This window comes from Lagenorhynchus albirostris, chromosome 10, assembly GCF_949774975.1.
Source record: "Lagenorhynchus albirostris chromosome 10, mLagAlb1.1, whole genome shotgun sequence".
NCBI classification, from domain to species: domain Eukaryota; kingdom Metazoa; phylum Chordata; class Mammalia; order Artiodactyla; family Delphinidae; genus Lagenorhynchus; species Lagenorhynchus albirostris.
The window spans coordinates 37,546,955-37,569,025 of record NC_083104.1 but is presented as its reverse complement, the minus strand read 5'-3'; the positions used below and the strand labels follow the sequence as shown (position 1 = coordinate 37,569,025).

The 22,071-nt window shown below is 35.8% G+C and overlaps 1 protein-coding gene across 1 annotated transcript in view; it reads left to right on the top strand.

The window, feature by feature from the left end:
* Nucleotides 1-22,071, top strand: part of DOCK3 (dedicator of cytokinesis 3) — a 412,216-nt gene that overhangs the window by 127,030 nt on the left and 263,115 nt on the right. Inside the window, exon 5 of the mRNA XM_060161726.1 lies at nucleotides 1,885-1,981. Coding sequence (XP_060017709.1) covers nucleotides 1,885-1,981 — 97 coding nt within the window. The remainder of the gene's footprint in view (nucleotides 1-1,884; nucleotides 1,982-22,071) is intronic.

The following is a 22,071-nucleotide window of genomic DNA, read 5'->3' as shown; positions in this document are numbered from 1 at the left end:
GTGTCTTCCTGTTGATGATTGTCCAGCAGCTAATTGTGATTCTGGTGTTCTCACAAGAGGGAGTGAGAGCACATCCTTCTACTCCGCCATCTTGGTTCAGGCCTCTAACAAACTCTTTACTCTGCATGAATCCAGAATTTCTTTGGAAATTTGCTTATTAATTCACTTTATTTGGTTATTTTTCTTAGTGTTCTGACTACATTCTACTTGGTCTGTGGAACCGTGTATTTATAAATAACACTGTATCTGAATTTTAAGAATTTTCAGGATACTGATTATATATTATAGACTAAGAAAAATACGTCAGTATTAGTATATACTTGGGTTAGCATAAATTGAGGTAAGTCGAAAGTTTTAGAACTTTAAAATAGGAACAGTGTAATTTTCCCATAGATCTCAGTGATTAAAGTAGCTGGAGACCTAGTAGGTGAAACTTTCAAGAAATTTTATTCCAGTTTATCCTATACAGCATTTCTGCTTTAATGTTACTAAAACACAACACTCTTACAGCATCTCCCATGTCTCTCTATTTCCATAGTGTCAAGTTTAAATCTCAGCCTTGCACTGAAAATTCACCTTATAAATTTGATGAATATGGATAGTGCTCTGGCATCATTCCAAGATGATTTTTTTTTATGTGCTGGAATAAATCACAGAAAATAAAAAAGAAAGCCGTATAGCATAATCAAGTAATATATATTCATTGATGTTCCATATTAATACACGGTCACCTTTGAACACAGTGGTGGTTTGTCAGCTGTGTAGAGAAATGATACTTAATGCTAATTTGTGAAATGAATTTTCCTTTGTTGCTTGCAAGTGGATGATGTTCTCTTTGGCTAACAAATTGGAGTATAGGTTCCATCTACCTCAGCATATCAGTATATAAAATCTTTGGTCCCAGAAAATATTTCATTAACTCTCAAAAGTGGCATAGACATAATAAAAATATTATCAAGTCATGCCCTTACTTTGAACAACCTTTCAGTATCGTCTCATTCATTCTCAATGCTCTGTGGTGACCTAAATGGGAAGGAAACCCAAAAAAGAGGGGATATATGTATATGTATAGGTGATTCACTTTGCTATACAGTGGAAACTAACACGACTTTGTAAAGCAACTATGCTCCAATAAAAATTAATTTAAAAAAAGGTCTGGTATCTTTAGTATCATTTGGAAAGGACCTGTGAGAACTGGCCTCAGTCATACCAGTCTTCTTTAAGTTCTTAGATATGTGAAATTCTTTACCATCTCAGTGACTTCTTGTATATTGTTTCCTCTGCAGGTGACACCACACCTGTCCCTCCCAACAAACTTTTCTGTCGTGACCTTTTTGCATCTTTTGGGCATTGCCATTTCTTCAGAGAAGACTTCACTTATCTTCTCTTCTTTAGTCGTGTCCCCCAGCTAAAATCTCTGATAGTACAATTTGGTTTCTTTCTTAGATTCATTGCTATCCATATCTGTTGTGATTATTTGTCTAATTCCCTATCCACAGTAAGAGCTCTATGAAGATAGGGACCCTGTCCATTTTTGTTCACTGATAAATCCTTGGCAATTAGCACAGGGACTGGCACCATAATGGATGTTGCTTACAAGGTAGTTGGAGAGAAACCTAGTACCTTTCTGTTTCCAGGATCACAGTTCCTCTACCAGACCCAGAACTCCTCAATGGACAAGCTGAGGAAACTTGTTTACATTAATTTAGTTCACTTATATTATTGCAGTATATTACTGCTAAACAATATGTATTCAATTAGATATACCTCTCTTTATATTTGCATGAATTTAAATTTGATTTACATGTGTTGAAAAGGTCAGTAGACAGTATTCTGGTATTTCATCAAAGATAATGGGACTGTTTGTTGTGGCTCTGGTTCTAGGCAGTATGAAACTGTGGTTCCACTTGAAGATTCTATTGTGACTGAAGTTACAGCAACTCTGCAAGAATGGGCCAGTCTGTGGAAACAACTCTATGTGGTAAGTAGTTTATAACTAGTTTACTAGATCATTAAAGTTAATTGTACCAAGTGAAAAAATTATTGTACTTGTGCCAGTTGCAAATTTATAGATTTCTGAATATTGAGTTTTTCAAATGTATGTTCCTAATATTAACTGAAACACAGTAGACTTGAGTTTTGTCCAGCCTGAAGAGAACACATTACTCATATACCTGCAGTTCTCTCCATCCTATTCCAGTCAATAGAATGTAAGTTCCATAACACCAAGGATTTTAGCTGTCTTACTTGTTGCTGTATCCCCAGAAGCTTTCACAAAACAGGTCTTCATTAAATGAATGAACAAGCCTCAGGGTTACGTTGTGAACCTAATGGTGGGTAAAGGCCAAGAAGCTGTATCAACACTTTCTTACAGCTAATAAGCTTAAAGGATATGTCATATATGATACTTTTTGCCAAGCCAACAATTACTAGGTTAATAAAACCTCAGTTCATATCCTCTGGAAACTTAGAGAGTAGAGGGTGATAGGACACAAAAAATATAGACTGAAAATAAGTGGCAGGGTTTGGGTTCTGAACAAGATGGAGTAAACACATTCTGTTTTTCTCCTACTAATCACAAAAATCCTGGACAAAACTCATGAAATACCCTACCAGAAAACTCTGAAAGTTAGGGAAAAGAAGGTGGACTATCTAAGGACCTTGAGACTCAAGGATTGAGTGAGTTCCCTGATTGTCTATTTTTCTTGCCTCCCGTATATCTTGGCCTGGGTTGTAGAGAAGTCTACAACCTGGAAATGCTAATGAGTGCAGACAAAAAAATAGTGCCAAGGAAAGCCTGTTCTCTCTAGCCAAAGGATGGCCCAGCAAGATAGAAACATCCTAACCTATCCCATCCGTTCTCTAGGAGAACATCACAATAAAATCTATACCCCCTCACACTCAAACAGGCATTACAGCAGCAGTATCCATGACCAGAGCTTTGTCTCACACACACCCTTCCCCCACCTGCAGTAACAAGGAGATGTCCCCCTCCAGTGGAGCCTGTGGGTCAAACTTTGACTTCCCCTCTTCCCTGCTAAGTAATGAGGCAGTCCCCTTCCTCAGCAGAGTCTGTAGGGAGGACTGTCTTCCACCCCACCAGAATTTACAAGGTGGCAACTCTCTTCAGCAGAGCCTGTGGGTGAGACCCTGGCTTTCACAACTACACAGCATTAACAAGATGGTGCCCTTACCCTGCAGAGTTTTGAGGCAGAACTCGACTTTCTTCCATGCTCTGAAGTAAGGAAGAAGCATTCCTCCACAGAGGAGCCTGTGGTTGGAGCTTTTGATTTCCACTCCCCTTGCAGTAATAAGGTGGTACCCTCCCCAACTGAGCCTGTGGGTTCATTGACTTTCACAACTCCCCACTCCCCTTCATATTACCCTATTTTCTATGCCTGCTCTGCTGAAATGAGGCAGTGCTTCTCCCCACTCGAGCCCATGCTGAGGATAATGGGGAGTGGAGTTCTGTCGTATAGGTAACATGTAAATAGAGAAAACCGAGGAGTACTGGAGAGACTTTATAAACTAAATTGACATTTGAAACACAGTCCACAAAAGTGAGCCTGCGATCACATTCAGAATCTAAACAGGTTGACCATTCACTAAAATAAAAGATTTAAGTAGGAATTAGAGTATGATAGTATAGTACTTAAAATGTCCAGACTACAACCCCAAATTACTCGTTATATGAAAAAATCAGGAAAAACTCAACTCTAACAAGAAAAGGCAATCAACAGAGGCTAACTTTGAAATGACACAAATGTTGGAATCATCAATAAGGATTTTAAAGCAGCTTTTGTAAAACTGCTCCAGTGAGCAATTATGAATTCTCTTGAAACAAATGAAAACATAAGAAACTGCAGCAAATAAGTAGAAAATAGAAAGAATCAAATGAAAATCTTAGAACTGAAAAATACAATAACCAAAGTTTAAAAATTACTGGTTAGACTAAATAGCAGAATGGAAAGGACAGAGGAAAGAGTTAGTGAACTTCAGGATGGATCAGTAGAAATTATATAGTCTGAATAATGGAGAGAAATTGAAAAAGTGAACTTAGACTCAGAGACCTGTGGGACAATAACAAAAGGTATACCATTTGAGGCATCAGAGTACTAGACAGAGAGGACAGGATGTGGAATTTAAAAAATATTTGAAGAAATATTGGCTTAAATCTTACCAAATTTGCAAAAGACATAATTCTACAGATTCAAGAAGCTGAGTGAACTCCCAGCACAATAAACCTAAAGATATCCATACCCGGACCCATTATAGTTAAACTTTTGAAAATTAAAGCCAAAGAAAAAATCTTGAAAGGGAAACCAAACATTGCTATTAGGGAAAGGGCAATTTGAAACAACAACAGATTTCCTATCAGAAATTGTGGAAAACAGAGGAAGTGCTAAAAAAAAAACAACAACCTGATGTCACCCCAGAATTGTGTATCCAGGAAAAATATACTTAAGGAATGAAAGAGAAATCAACACATTGTCAGATGAAAGAAAGCTAGCAAAATTTGTTGCCAGCAAATTTGTTGTAAAATAATGACTATGAAGGAGGTTCTTCAGACACAAAGGAAGAGATAATGGAAGGACAGTTGGGATATTAGAAATGGAGAAAGCAATGGAAGGGATAAATAAATCCTCTTCAGTTTAAAAAATTGTCTGATGATACAAAGCAAAAATTACTACATTTACATGATTCTCAATGTATATAGAGGTTATATTTAAGAAAACTGTATCGAAAGTGGGAAAGGAAAGGGACATAAAGTGTGGCAAGGTATTTGTGTTCCACTCAGGGTAGTAAAATGTTGATACTAGCAGGCTATAGTAAGTTACACACACACACACACACACACACACACACACACACACACACACACACTGTAATCTCTAGAGCAGTCATTAAAAATATTATATGGTAATTCAAAAAGAGTCATGTACCACAGTGTTCATTGCAGCACTATTTATAATAGCCAGGACATGGAAGCAACCTATGTGTCCATCGACAGATGAATGGATAAAGAAGTTGTGGCACATATATACAGTGGAATATTACTCAGCCATAAAAAGAAATGAAATTGAGTTATTTATAGTGAGGTAGATGGACCTAGAGTCTGTCATACAGAGTGAAGTAAGTCAGAAAGAGAAGAACAAATATCGTATGCTAGCACATATATATGGAATCAAAAAAACATGGTTCTGAAGAGCCTAGGGGCAGGACAGGAATAAGGACACAGACATAGAGAATGGACTGGAGGACACAGGGAGAGGGAAGGGTAAGCTGGGACGAAGTGAGAGAGTGACATTGACATATATACACTACCAAATGTAAAATAGATAGCTAGTGGGAAGCAGCCGCATAACACAGGGAGATCAGCTCGGTGCTTTGCAACCACATAGAGGGGTGGGATAAGGAGGGTGGGAGGGAGATGCAAGAGGGACGGGATATGGGGATATATGTATACATATAGCTGACTCACTTTGTTATACAGCAGAAAATAACACAACATTGTAAAGCAATTATACTCCAATAAAGATGTTAAAGAAAGTATTATATGGGGATATAATAAAACTATTGTAAATAAATGAAAATGGAGTACTAAAAATGTTCAAGTAACCTATAGGAACATAAGAAAGGGGAAACAGAGGAAGGTAAAATGGAGGGAACAAACAGAAGTACTAAAATGGCAGACTTAAGTCCTAACATATGAATAATTAAGAGGTAGGAAATGGTAGAATTGATCAAAAAAGACTGAACTGTGTTTTGTCTATAAGAAACTCACTTCATATGCAATGACACAGGGAGGTTAGGAGATAGAAAAATACATACCGTGCAAACACTAATCAGAAGAAAATTGGAATGGCTGTATTGAAAAGAGATAGTAATATTAAGTATGAATTATCTCTTCCTTAAATAAATGTAAATAAAAAAAACTTACTTTAGTAGAAAAAATTGATGTCAGAATAAAGAAAACTACTAGGAAGAAAGGGACATTTCAAAATGATAAAAAGATCAAAAAGATCAAGTCTTAAGTATGCATGCACCAAAAAACAGAGTTGGGAAATAAATGAAGTAAAACCTTAAAGGACTGAGTGGAGAAAATAGTTGAGACTAGAGAAATCAGATATTATACTTGGGGATTTATAACCCCTTCGCTTACTAAAGGATATAACTACTAAAAATTATCAAGGATAGGGAAGAACTGAACAGTGCCATCAACCATCAGGATCGAATGGAAATTTTTAGAACATTCTACCCAGTGAAATCAGAATAAAGATTGTTTTCAAGCATACATGGGACATTCACCAAGAGTGACAATATCTTAGGTCATAGAACAGCTGTTAACAAATTTGTAATAATTCATGTCATACAAAGAGTATTCTGACCATAATGGAGACAGCCTAGAAATCGATAACAGAAAGATTACAGAAAAATATCGAAGCACTTAGAAATTAAAGAAGCCACTCCTAAATAATCCATGTATCAAAGAGAAAGTCTCAAGAGAAATAAAAAAGTATATTAAAACTGAATGTAAATGAAAATGTAACGTATTAAAATCCGTGGGATGCAGCTAAAGCAGTGCCGAGAGAGACGTTTATAGCATTAAGTGCATATAACAGAAAAACGTGTCAAATGCAGCTCCTACTTCACGAATTTAAGTTAGGCGGAGAAAGACAAAGATAAATATCATATGAATATGATCTCTCTTATATGTGAAACCTTAAAAAAAGAAAAAAAAAAGGAAGCGCATAGGTATAGATAATAGAGGCAGGTTGGTGGTTGCCAGAAGTGGGGAGTCAGAGAAATGGATGAAGGGGGTCAAAAGGTAACAACATAAAAAGAATCTAAATTTAAGCAAGCAGAATGAAGGAAAAAAATAACAGAAATTAATGAAATTAAAAATAGAAAAACAGTAGAGGAAAAACCAATCACACCAAAAGCCAGTTCTTGAAAATATCAATAAAATTGATAAATATTTAGCAAAATGAGAGAAAATAGTAATTATCAATATATTAGGAGTAAAGAAAAAGATATCACTATAGATACCACAGATATTAAATGGGTAATAAGAGAATACTATAAACAACTTTGTACACGTAAATGACAGTTTAGAGGAATAGAACAAATCCTTGAAAACCACATATTATCAAAACTCACCCAAGACAAAATAGATAATCTGAATATCTGACAGCTATTAAAGTAATTGAATTTATAATGAAAATCCTTCTAAAAAAAGAAATGTCCAGGCACAGATGGTTCTAGTGGTGAATTCTACCAACGATCTAAAGAAGAAAAACCACCATATCGTATCAATTGATTCAGAAAAAGTATTTGAGAAAATTCAACTTTCATGATAAAAACTCTTAGCAAACTAGGAATATAAGGGGACTTTCTCACCCTGATAAAGGGCATTTATTAAAATGTACAGCAAACATCATACTTAATGATAAAAGTCTTCTTTGGGGAATAAGGTAAGGATGTCTGCTCTCAACAAGCCAATTCAACTTAGTAGTAGAATACTTAACCAATGCAGTAAGGCAAGTAAAGGAAGGAAGACACATGCGGATTAGAATGAAAACATAAAGGTGTTCGTATTCACAGACGATATGATTGGCTACCTTGCAAATCCCAAGGAATCCACAAACACTAGAGTTTACAAAAGATAGTTCTGAAAATAAGTAAGTTTTCAGTTGCAGGATATCAGGTCAAAATACACGCACAAACTCTCTCTCTCTCCCTCTCTCAATCATATTGCCACATATTGGCAGTGAACAATTGGAAACCAAATTTTAAAACATACATCGTTTACAGTTGCTCAAAAATGAAACATTTAGGTATAAATCCAACAAAACATACAATTTCTATATGCTGAAAACCACAAAAATGCTAATGAACAAAAGCAAAGACGACAATAAATAAAGGGACAGACATGACATGTTCATGGGTTGGAAGACTCAGATATTAAAAATGTCTGTTCTACCCAGATTGATCTGTATATTTAATTCTTGAAACAGTCCTAGCAGGATATTTCGTAAATATAGAGAAGGTGATTCTAAAATTTATAAGGGAGTACAAAAGAAGAATAAAGTTAGAGGAATCATGTTACCTAATTTTAAAGCTTACTATAGCTACAGTAATCAAGATGGAGTGGTATTGGCAGAGGGATAGACACAGATTATTGATTAAGGGAATAGGATAGAGAGTTCAGACATAGATTCAGTCAAGTAAGGGCAACTGATTTGTGGCAAAGGTGCAAAAGGAATTAAACAGAGGAAAGATGCTCCTGTCAACAAATGGTTAGGTGGAGTAGTTGGACATTCAGAGGCAAAAACAAAAAACTTGACTTAAACCTCATTTCTTATACATCATAGACCTAAATGTTAAACATAAAACTATAAAAATTTTAGGAGAACATATAGGAGAAAATCTTCATGACCTGCAATTAGGTGAAGAGTTCTTAAGCATGACACTAAAGGAACAGTCCATAAAAGTAAAGGTTGATAAATTTGACTTCATCAAAATGAAAAATTTTGCTCTTGAATGATCCTGTTAAAGGATGAAAAGATAAGTCATAGACTGGAAGAAAATATTTTCAAATCACATATCTGTTAAAAAACTTGTATGTAGAATATATAAAGAACTTTCTAAACTGAACAGTAATTCTAGCAGTAATTTCTAACCAGTTAGAAAATGGGCAGATGACTTGAATAGACACTTCATCAAGGAGGATATATGGAGAGTCAATAAGTACATGAAAAGATTTTCCATATAATTAGCCATTAGGGTAATTGAAATTAATGCATCTTTTCTCCCATTCTGAGGGCTGTCTTTTTGTTTTGTTCATGGTTTCCCTTGCTGTGTAAAAACTTTTAAGTTTAATTAGATTCCATTTGTTTATTTTTGTTTTTATTTTCATTAATGTAGGAGGTGGATCAAAAAAGATCTTGCTGTGGGTTATGTCCAAGAGTGTTCTGCCTATATTTTCCTCTAGGAGTTTTATAGTGTCCAGCCTTACATTTAGGTCTTTAATCCATTTTGAGTTTATTTTTGTTTGTGTACAATGTTAGGGAGTGTTCTAGTTTCATTCTTTCACATATAGCTGTCTAGTTTTCCCAGCACCACTTATTTTGAGTGCTTACCTTGTGCCTGTGCTTCACTTTTTACATACATTACCTCATTTTAATTATCACTACAATTACAATTATTCTCATCATATTACTGATTAGAAACTGATCCTTAGAGAGGATAAGGAATGTGCCCAAAGTCATATAAATAGTAAATGTTCAGCCAGACCCCAAATCTAAGTTCATTAGACTCCAGGGCTCTTAATAACTCATTATTTATCTTCTGAATTAAATTCTTTTAATATTGATATATCTCTCATACAATTTATGGTGATTTTAGTAGTTACTTATTATCATCTTCTGAAATGGTAGTTTCATTTATTAGAATGAAGATTATGTGGCAACAGCACCCCCTCCAAAATTGTAAAATAATCGTCCCTTAAACAAAATAGACCTTTATTTCTTTTTCAAGTAGGCACAGGCAGTCTGGATTTGGTATGGCAGCTCTACCATCATAAAGGACTCAGGCTCATTCTGTTCTCCTGCTCTATCTTTCTCATTATAGTGCTTCAGCTTTGTAGCCCCAAATGCCTAGCTCTAGTAGCACATCTGCACGCCAGCTGTAGGAAGGAGGAAGAGAAAGAAAAAAGACATGCTCTTTTCTTTAAAGGATAGTTCTTGGAAGTTGCTCAGAACATTTCTTGCCTACTTCCTGTTGGTCAAAACTCAATCACAGGGTAACCTCTAGCTGAAAAAAGAGGCTGAGAATTGGTCTTTATTTAAGATGGCCATATACTAGCCCCAAATCAGGCATTCTATGACTGTAGAAAAAGTGGAGAATGAATACTGAGGGACCACTAGCAATCTTGGCCACAGCAACTGTGAAAATTATTTTCCTGTAAACTTCTGTTGTGTTTTTCTTTTCTGCCAAATTTATTTGTGAAATAGTGGAATAATGCCTTCACCAACACTTTAATATATGTGGAGAAGTGAATTTTAGGTAAAACATGAAAAAGTAATGAAGTTGTTGGTAAGAATCATTAGAATCACCCAAGCTTGCCTTTGATATGTTTTGGTAACTTGACATGCATTTGTGAGGGTAAATATATTGTACCTAAAAGTTAAAATCATACAGATAACGATGTCTTCTTTTACAACAGCTCATCTTATTCAGAAATGTTCTGGATAAATTAGAGCTGCTATTTGATGCAGTAGTTTAGAACACTTAACATTTGAAAAATCTTTTAGGTGTGCTTTAAGGCTTATATATTTGCTTACCAATTTTCCAGAGATATGGAAAAACTTGAAAGTGAGAGGCTGTAGTGGAAAGAGGACTACTGCAAATCATGATTTTTATACTTTATACCCCAAATTTGAAATTTCCATTACAGTTTTTAAATTCACTTTTTGATGAATGGAATGTTGCCTTTCTTTGCCATTTTAACAAACTGCAGTGTTTCTGGTTAATTCTTTTTAATCTGTTGTTAATATCACAAGTGTCAAATGATTGTTCTTATTCTTTTATACAGATAGGAGGTCAGACATGTAGCCAGTTGAATTCAAAACAAATGAATACAAGTCTTTTCCAAATGACTTTCTACAAGAAGAGAATAAAAATCTGTAATGTTACCAAAATCAGAAAGCCAAACATTCTCCCTTTGTTTTCCCTACTTAATTTCAAACCTTATAGTTCTTTTCTTGATCTAACTTTACTAAGAGGCAGTTAATTACCTGGCTGTCCTCTGAGAAGTATACTTAAGAGCCCGAATGAATCTAGGTTAACAATGTCTAAAGTCTAATTTATCTGATTTTGAAAACAAAAGGAAAATAATTTAAATAAAAGACAGTAAACTATGAGAAACAAGTCTCAACATATGTGACTATAAAGATTAATATCTTAAGATGTTAAAAAAAAGATTAATATCTTTCTGTAAATAGAGTGTGTACAAGTCAATAAGAAAACCAGTAAAAACACTGCAGATATTCAGCAACGGATAAAACAAGCCATTCATAAAGCATTACATTAGGGAGATATTCAGTCTTACAGACAATCAAGGACATGGAAAGTAAATCAATGAAGTAATAAATTCTCCTTCAAATTAACAAGTAAGAAAGTGGAATTTATCCTCTGCCATTGAATTTTTGCTGAAATGAATACCTCCATATCCACTTTGCTGGTTGATATCAAGTTTTTGTTGACACATTTGAAAAATAGTTTGGGAAAAGCCTTCAGATTCTTCAGACCCTAGTAATTCTAATTCTGGGAATTTGTTTCAAGATAAAGTTAAATATGGAAGTGGGTTGAATTGCAGTCTCATAAATATTTCCATTAAAGCATTATTTGCAATAGCAAACATAAGTTTACTTTCCTGAATGTGCCAACTGTAGTCCAAGTAAGACACAGATAAGCTGGTGTTTACATCTAAAGAGCTGTTAGAAAAATTTAAATAGTATGTTACATACTGAAGTGAATATATGCAAAATTATAAAGTATAACTTCATCTATATTCTGAAAACGTATTTGGGGAAAAAAATGAAAAAAATTCACCAGTATATTAATGGAGATTAATTGAGGGGTTAAGATGTTAGATGTCTTCTTTTTCTAATCTTTGTTTTCAACATCTTGAATTGTGAATATATATTATTTTGATTGTTAGGAAAAAATAACCTAAAGCTTTCATCAAAACAATAATGATATTGTGAAATAATACTACCAATGTTAAGTGAATAATATGTGTATACAAGAGCTTAAGGTAAGACATGACACTTACCAATTTCTATGTTTAACTTTTATCATAGCATCAGCAAGTGTATGTTAAATTCTAGGGAAGGGGCTTTGGACCTAGGCTCAGATCTTGGCTTTTCACCTTCTATGTTAGTCTTCTTGTTGGGTCTTAGCTTTATAATACCCATTTATAGCACAGAGAATTATTTCAAAGGGTTGTAAGAGATTAAATAAAATTGCATATAAAGCTTCAAGCACTCAATCAGTGTTAATTGCATTATTCCGTTTTTGATATGAACTATATATCTCTCCAGATATGCATAACTGATGTCGCAGTTTGTCACTTAAGAACTATCTATACATAGAGAAATAAATAGACTCAATGAAATGGACTTCATTTGCATAATGGGGTATTTGGAAAAGAGTATATGTATACTTGAGCCAGGGTAGAAAAATCTTCATCTCTCTGAGGCAGTTAAAACCATAATCTCCTCATCCAGTAATCTTATTTTGATGTGAAAAAGATCATCTGAGAACCATCATTTGTGGAAAACAATGACATCATTACTCATTCCTGTCAAAAGCAAGACTGCCAAATTTTAAATAGATATTTATGCTACAGTACTTTTTTTTTTTTAAAACCAAAAGCACATTAGAAGTCGTATACAGAAGATACGTTTCTCCTTTTGCCAAGATAACAATTGAGGCCAGTAAAGCTAGAAAAGAAACTTACTACCCAGAATTATCCTTATTCTTCATCTCTAGAGTTACTACAGAAATGAGAAAAAGCGAAGTTTCCAACAACTAAGAAATCTTCATCAAAAAACTGTGTAGTTGTTTCTATTTTCCATGATAGGGTTTAACATCCAATTATAGTGTCTATTAAGATGACAGTAAAAACTAAATAGAACAGGCATGTGTACTTGCATTAATCTTGGACTATGAATTTTCCTTCATGTGTGTAACTGAAGGATTTTATAATTGTAGCTAAGTAGGTTTAATCATTTGTTTGTACTGTTTTAGGGTAACATTAGAAATTTTGCTTTTCTATTAAAAACTCACCTTTATTTAATTGGATATCTATGATGAAGCTTACCCTGTAGTTTACTTTTTCCTTTGTGATAGAATATAACTTAGTACAGCAATATTTTCATGTTATAGAAAGCTATTAAACATATTTCGACTAGAACGTAGTTACTGAAGATGATATGCTTTATAACAGTTCTACTTTGTATTGCTATAAGAGTTTAAAAATTTTTTTTCAGGAATCCTAAAAATGAATAATTTCTAGATTTTATTAGAAATAAGGCACAGTTCTCGAAATTCTGAATAGTGTCTTTCTAATCTTTGGAAGATTAAGTCTGTAAATGGAAGGCAACATTTCATATTGAGGCCCCACCTAAAGAACAGAAGATATAAAATTCATTTTTATGTTTGTCTCAAGAACATTGATTTGACAAACGTTAAGAACATATGTGTTTACGTCATCATATGTTTAGGGTGCGTATAAGAGGAATTCAGCAGAGACTGAATGCATAGGCTCTGGAGAGAGACTTCCTGAGTTCAAATTCAGATGCCACAACTCGGTAGCTGTGTGATTTTGTGCCTGTTAGCTTCCTCCTAGGAGATGATAATGGTATCTGTTTCCTAGGGTTACCATGTTGTTTAAATGAAATAAAAAACTTAGAACACCTTTTAAGTGCTTGAACGCTTACTTGTTATTTCATTTTTGTTGTTAGTAAGAATGATACTTGCTATTGTAAGCGTCTATTCCTTAACCAAGTTTTCCACTTGCTTTAGTCCTACATTTTTTCAAATATATCCTAGCCCCCATCCCATCTTACTCTTAAAATTTCAGTCTTTAAAACTGGCAAGCTCTTTTTCTTGCTGCATTTAAAAATAATTTTGTATATAACAAAATGATATTTTTAAAGGGTTTTCTCTCAAAATATGTTGTAAATCAGTATTTTAATGACTTAAGGCTTTTTGTTTTCAACTGAGCATAACTTTTAGTGTATTTTATTTTAGCTAGGTTTAAAATCTGAAAGAATATTTTGGCAGGCACCGTGTGGCTATCCAGTAGCTGGATTCCTTTTCTTCCTTGTTAAAAGAGCCAGAACTGTTTAGGTTGGCATTGTGTACAGCTAAAGTATCCATCTTTCCAGACTCCCTTGAAGTTAGGGGACGCCATGTGATGCATTTCTGGCCATAAATTATATGCAAAAGTTTCTACAAGGGGTTTCTGGGTGAGCCATTGTTTTTCTTGTAATAAGTGACTTCCTGTATTGGCATATGGTAGAGTTGCCATCTTATTACCAAGAGATGACGGTTATGTTAAAAAGTACCTTCCAAGGATGGCAGAGCACAAAGATGGAAGGTATTTAAGATATTGCTGATATTGTAGGATCACTGTAGAAGCCCTGGACTGTTTACTTTTGAATTTTTTATGTGAAAAAATAATCCTTGTTTTTGTTAACTCCTTTTATTATATGTGTTAAATGCAGCCAAACACAAACCTCATTGACTGATGAGATGTCACTGAAAGAATAGTGAACTTACTAATTAAATGATTGATTCCCACTACTTTTAATTTACTGATTTTATTTTTCTGTAAAATGGGGGCTTGCCTTCACTACTGTCTGTATCCATTGAAATGGAAAAATTGATCTTTGAATTGTTTATATAAAAATGCATATTTTAAAATGTACTTTTTCTTTCAAGTTGAAATTTCAGTCATTTGATCATTTTAATCTTAATACGAGACATATTCTATAGTTTGAAATCTTAATAGACTCCATGAAGACATAATAACTGTAGAAAAGATAACCTTAAGTAGTTGATATCATTTCATTTTATTTTACTGCCTTTTCCAGTCAGCTCAGTTTTCTTTGCGAAGTAAACTTTCATTTCAGTGTGCTTGAAAGTATTTGTTTGTAGGAGAAATGATTTATCACGGTTCTTAGATTACTTTTGTATCATCGTAGGGGAATTGTGTTAATAGAATAAGAATATTGGGATACTAGTATGGGAACAGAATGTTAAAACTGCACTGTTTCTGTCTTATATACACTCACATCCTATTATGAACAGAACTACCCTCCTGCCACCCACATGCAAGATATCCTTAGAAACTGTGAAGAATGTTTGGCTAGCATTAGGTCAATTTAATGAAATATGTGTAACACCTGTCCACTAAAACTACAAACCGTTGTTGAAAGAAATTAAAGAAGACCTAAATAAATGGAGAGATAATCAGTGTATAGTGATCAAGATAGTGTGGTATTGGGGGCTTCCCTGGGGCGCAGTGGTTGAGAGTCCGCCTGCCGATGCAGGGGACACGGGTCGTGCCCCAAGAAAAGACATGTACATCACTGGAACTGAACAAAGACAACAATTGACCACACAGATATGGTCAGTTTTTTCCATTTATTTATATATTTTAAATAAAGATTATATATAATTTAAGGTGTACAACATGATGATTTGATACACTATGCATAGTGAAGTGAATGCTAGAGTTAAGCTAATTAACATGTCACCTTCTCCTCACATAGTTACCATTTTTGTGTGTGTGATGAGTGCCCCCAAAATCTACTATCTTAAGCATATTTCCAGTAATCAATGTAGTAGTATTAAGTATAGTCATCATGCCTGTGTATTAGTTCTCTAGGCTTATTCATCCTAGATAACTGCTACTTTGTACCCTTTGACCAACATCTCCCCATTTCCCCAGCCCCTGATAACTGTTGTTCTACTCTCTGCTTCTGTAAGTTCTACTTTCTTTTTTTTTAAGATTCCACATATAAATGAGGTCATACAGTATTTGTCTTTCTCTGTCTGGGGCTTATTTCATTTAGCATAATGCCCTCCGCCTTTATCCACGTTGTTGGAAATGGCAGTATTTCCTTCCTTCTCATGGCTGAATAATATTCCATTATATATATATTACATAAGCATTAATATATATCCATTATATAATTATATATATATCACATCTTTTTTTATCCATTCATCCATTGGTGGACACTTGGGTGTCACTATTGTGAATAATGCTGCAATGAACAAGGGAGTGCAGCTATCTCTTTAAGGTCCTGATTTCATTTTCTTTGGGTATATACCCATAAATGGAATTGCTGGATCTTATGGTAGTTCTGTTTTTAGTTTTTTGAGGAATCTGCATGCTGTTTTCCATAATGACTTTACCAATTTGCATTCCCACCAACAGTGTACAAGGGTTCCCTTTTCTCCACATCCTCACCAGCATTTGTTATCTTCTGACTTTGATAATAACCATTCTAGTTACATAACATTTGTAAGCCAACAGTTTAGACAACCTAGAAGAAATGGATAAGTTCCTAAAAGCATACACCCTTTCAAGACTGAATCATGAAGAAATAGATCTGCAGGGACTTCCTGGTGGCACAGTGGATGAGAATCTGCCTGCCAATGCAGGGGACACAGGTTCGATCCCTGGTCCAGGAAGATTCTCCCTGCCTCGGAGCACCTAAGCCTGTGCTCCACAACTACTGAGCCTACGCTCTAGAGCCTGCGAGCCACAACTACTGGGCCCGCATGCCTGGAGCCCATGCTCTGCAACAAGAGAAGCCACCGCAAGAAGCCTGCGCACTGCAACGAAGAGTAGCCCCTGTTCTCCACAACTAGAGAAAGCCCACGTGCAGCAACAAAGACCCAACACAGCAAAAAATAAATAAATAAATTTTTTTAAAGAAATAGAACTATAGTTCAATGCATGGAATATCAATGAGGTGATATATCGTTGTTTTGACTCGCATTTCCCTGATGATTAGTGATGTTGAGCACCTTTTCATATATCTGTTGGCCATATTTATGTCTAATTTTGAGAAATGTCTATTCAAGTCTTGCCCATTTTAAAATCAGATTATTTCTTTTCTTACTATGAGTTGAGTTCCTTATATATTTTGGATATTAACCTGTTATCAGATGTATGGTTTGCAGATATTTTCTCCCATTGTGTAGATTGTCTCTTCATTCTGTTGATTGTTTCCTTTGCTGCAGAAGCTTTTTAGTTTTAGTCCCATGTATCTATTTTTGCTTTTGATGTCGTATATAAAAAAAGCATTACCCAGGCCAGTGTCAACAAGTTTTCCCCCATGGTTTCTTCTAATAGTGTTATGGTTTCAGGTCTTAAATTTAAATCTTTAATCCATTTTAAGTTTATTTTTGTAGATGGAGTGAGATGAGGGTTCAATTCATTCTTTCTAGGTAGAAAAGCAGTTTTCTCAAATGCCATTTTTTTTTAAGAGACTGTATTTTCCCCATTGTGCATTCTTGACACCTTTGTGGAAGACCATAAATCTGTAGACTTATTTCTGGTCATCATAGACACTGGTCTGTATGTCTCTTTTTATGACAGTACCATGCTGTTTTGATTAAGGTTTATAGTGTATTTTGAAATCAGATAGTGTGATGCCTACAACTTTGGTGGGGGTTTTTTCCCCCTCTCTTCAGATTGCTCTGACTGTTCACCATCTTTTGTGGTTCCATATGAATTTTAGGATTTTTTTTCTATTTCTGTGAAAAATGAAAAAAGGCCATTAGTATTTTTAAAAAAATAAATTTATTTATTTTTGGCTGTGTTGGGTCTTCGTTGCTGTGTGCAGGCTTTCTCTAGTTGCGGCAAGTGGGGGCTACTCTTTAATTGCGGTGTGCAGGCTTCTGATTGCAGTGGCTTCTCTTGTTGAGGAACACGGGCTCTAGGCACACGGGCTTCAGTAGTTGTGGCACGCGGGCTCAGCAGTTGTGGCTCACGGGCTCTAGAGCGCAGGCTCAGTAGTTGTGCATGGGCTTAGTTGCTCCGTGGCAAGTGGGATCTTCCTGGACCAGGGCTTGAACCCGTGTCTCCTGCATTGGCAGGCGGATTCTTAACCACTGTGCCACCAGGGAAGCCCCCCATTAGTATTTTAATAGGAATTGCATTGAATCTGTTGATCTGTTTCTTCATAATTCAGTCTTGGAAGGTTGTATGATTTTAGGAACTTATCCATTTCCTCTAGGTTTTCTAAATTGTTGGCTTACAAATGTTCACTATAGTCTCTTGTGATTCTCTATTTCTTTGGTATCATTTGTAATGTCTCCTCTTTCCTGGATGCATGGGCACTGACCCAAGTGGTCCTTGAGCCTGAGTCTTCCCAGGCCCATCTGGCACTGGGTTTAGCCCAGTGCCTGATTACACATGAATTGGCTTAATCCTGAGCCTGCAGGGACTAGCCTGGTACTGGGGTCCAGTATGGGCAGGCTTGATACCTGAGACCACAGAGTCATGCTCAGTGTCTGGGACTGTGGTGTTGGTGTGTGAGAGCTAGAGTGCTGTTATGATGAGCCTAGGGCCTTAATCAGTGGTGGCAGTCCTGGAGCCTGGGTCCAAGGATACTGGCCCAGTGCTAAGATCTACTGCGGCAGGCCAGGCCTGTGTGCTGGTTTCACTGGACCCTGGGGCCACAGGGTCTGGTCTTTTCTGGTGCTGGAGGGGCCCCCAAGGCTGTATGGTCTCTTGTGTTGGGGAAGCCCTAGAACCTTGGCCGTGGGAGCTAGTCTGGAGGCTGGTGCCATGGGGGTTGCCTTGGTGCTACAGCAGACCAGGAGCCTGGGTCTGTGTGTGCTGGCTTCAAGGTTGGATCCATGGGGAGGCTGGGACCTGGCTTGGCACAGGGTTGGGCCTGGAAGTTAGGTCCGTAGGGGTCAGCTTGGCACGGATTGGGGCCGGAAGCCTGGCTGCATTGGGTAGGCCTAGAGGTCAGGTTGACAGGGGCTGGTGTGGCACAGGGCGGGAACTGGGACCGTGGTCTGTGGTTGCCCACCTGGAGGCTGGATCCATGGAGGCTAGCCTGGCATTTGGTCCATGGGAACTAGCCTGGCACTACAGTGAGCCTGTGGCTGGTGATGGGGGAGGCCAGCATTTGGTTCCCTGAGAGCTTGCCTGGGGCTGCAGGGGTTCACTTGGCACTGGCTGGTCTTGTGCTGGTGTCTGCAGTGAAGTAAGGTGCTCACTTCACTCTTCTTTCCCTATGGAGAAAGTGTATCTCTCTGCACTGGGCTGCTGAGGCTTTTAGAAGCAGTGACAGGGGTAACATGAAATTGTCTTTTCTGTTCTCTTCAATGTGTCTTTTCTTATTTCTGTGCTACACCCAGGAATCCTTAGCTCTCCTGAAGGTATTTTCATGCATAGAAAGTTGTTCAGATTGAACTTTCTGTGAGAGGACAAGTGCTGGAAAGTCCTATACCACCATCTTGCTGATGTCACCTGTGGTCAATTAATTTTTGACAAAGATGACAAAGCACCTGAGTGGGGAAAAGGAAAGTCTTTTTAACAAATGAGAACAAATGAATATCCAACTGCAGGGGAAAATGAACATTGACCCTTACTTCATACCATACTCTACACCCAAATATAAAGCTAAAACTCTATCTAACACTTCACAGTGAAAACACAAGAGAAAATCTTAGCAACCCAGAGATAGTGTAGATTTCATAGGACATTAAAAGCACAAATCATAAAATAAAAACCTGACAATATCAGACTTCATCAAAATTAAAAACTTCTGTTCCTTGGAATGCACTGTCAAGAAAATGGAAAAGTAAGCAGACTGGGAGAAAATATTCTGTTACATATATCTGACAAGTGAATCACATGCAGAAAGAAGAACTCTTACAATAAGACAACCCAACAAGAAGAGGCAAAGTATTTGAATAGACAATTTACAGATGAAGAAATACGAATGGCCAGTAAACAATGAAAAGATGCTCAACATCATTAGTTACCGGGGAAATACAAATTAAAACTACAGTGTGATACCACTGTGCATCTATTAGAATGGCTAAAATTAAAAAGACTGACAGTATCAAGTGTGGATAAGGAAGCAGAGCAACTGGAACTCTCATACACTGTTGGTGGGAATGTAAAATGGTAGACCCATTTTGGAAAATGGTGTGACAGTTTCTTATGCAGTTAAATATACATCTCCCCGAGATGTTTACAATGACATGGAGATTTGTATACAGATTTTTTTTTTGGTGGTTTTATTTGTAACAACCAATACTGGAAATACCTTAAATATCCATCAGTAGAAGAATAATCAAATTTTTGTATGTCCATATAAGTGAATACTAAGCAATAAAAATAAATGAACTCCACTGGTAAATGCATCATTGATGGATCTTAAAAACATGCTGGGGCTTCCCTGGTGGCGCAGTGGTTGAGAGTCTGCCTGCCAATGCAGGGGACATGGGTTCATGCCCCGGTCCGGGAAGATCCCACATGCCGCGGAGCGGCTGGGCCCGTGAGCCATGGCTGCTGACCCTGCGCGTCCGGAGCCTGTGCTCCGCAACGGGAGAGGCCACAACAGTGAGAGGCCCACGTACCGCAAAAAAAACAAAAAAACATGCTGAATAGAAGGAGGTAGACTCAAAAGAGTACGTGTACTATGTGATTTCATTAATAAGTTCTAGAACAGGTAGAATTAATGTGTATTCACAGAAAGCAAATCAGTGGTTGTCTGGGGCTGGAAGTGGAATTGAGGCTTAAATGCAAACAGATAGGCTAAAAATGCAAAGAAAACTTTGGAGAGTGCAGAAGATATATGTCTTGATTGTTGTAAGAATTACATAGTATATACATTTTGTTAAACTCATTGAATTGTACACTTAGAATAGGTACAGTTTATTATATGTAAACTGAAATACTCCATTGAAATACTGTATTGTGAGAAATACAATTTCCAAAAAAATAGATGTTTGAGTTGGACACTTTTTCTAATCAGTATCTCTGTTTATTCAATCAATGCCACGAGTTAGGTACAACTGAATACAGTTCTAGTTAGGGAACCATTTTTTAAAGAATAAATTTGTATGTCATGTTCCAAACATTAAATATTTCTTTTACTGTTAGAAATTTTGAGAGTAATTGTATTTCTACCATTAGGGGATCATGAATTTTCATATTGCCCATCCATAAACCTTTATCTGAGTCAAAAGCAACCTACTTACTTTGATGTCTTTGATTCTGAATGAGCACCCATTTTTCTGTTGTGGTCTTACATTTGTAATTTAGCATACATGAATATATATCTCACATATACAGCTTAAATAACAGCAACAACAATGGTCCAAGCACCTATGCACCTTAAGGAGTAGAACCAGTTTGGAAATCTTTCAAGACCATTTAATACTCCCCTACAATCACATTCCCTTCTTCTGCACAGTTAATGACTGTTTGGCATTTTGTGTTAAATTCCCCCTGCATTTGTTGATATATATATATATATATATATATAAATAATATTTCATATATTATTGTATATAAATATATATATAAATCTTTATAGTATAATAAGTATGTCAAACCTAAATTATACACATTTGTTTGGGTGTTTATATGGATAAAATTACTGTGTACATACTTCTCTACAACTTCCTTTTTATTCCTCAGTAGTATGTTTTAGACTTATTCATGTTATTGTATTACTAATTGTTCATTTCATGATTATATAGTATTCCATATGATTATACTATATTTATTCATTCCATTGTTTGTTGACATTAAGGTTAATTCCATTTTTTTGCACGTGTTCTGTAGTGACACTGGTCTATAATTTGCCTTTTTCCAGTGGCCTTTGTTGGGTTTTAGTATGAAGATTATACTAACTTCATAAAATGAGTTAGAGAGTTTTCTTCTCTTTCTGTTTTTTTAGAAGAGTTTGTGTAAGTTTGTCATTACCTATTCCTTGAATATTTGGTAGAACTCAGTTGTAAACTATCTGTGATTGTGTTTTCTTCATGAGATGATTTTTTATATAACTGATTCCATTTATGTAATGGTTTAGAAATCATTAAGGATTTTTAAAAACAATTTTTATAATTTCTTTGTCTAGGAATTTTTCTATCAAGTTTTTACTAGGAAAGACATAAATTTGCCTTCTGTAGAATCCATAGTTATTTCCCATTTTCATTCCTGGTATTGTTTATTCGTGCCATCTTATTCATCTCACTCAGACTTGCCAGAGGTTTGTCTGTTTTAATAACTTGTTCAGGTAATATCTTTTGGTTTTATAGTTTCATTCTCTGTTTAGTTAATTTGTGTTCTTGTTTTTATTTCCTTCTACATTTTTGTGGGTTTATTCAGGTTTACTTATACTTTATTTTATTTTTTATTGCTCACATTCACTTGTTTTATTCCTGATTTTGGCAGGTTTTTTATTTTGAACTGATATTCTTTGGAACTCTAACTGTAGGAGTTTTTTA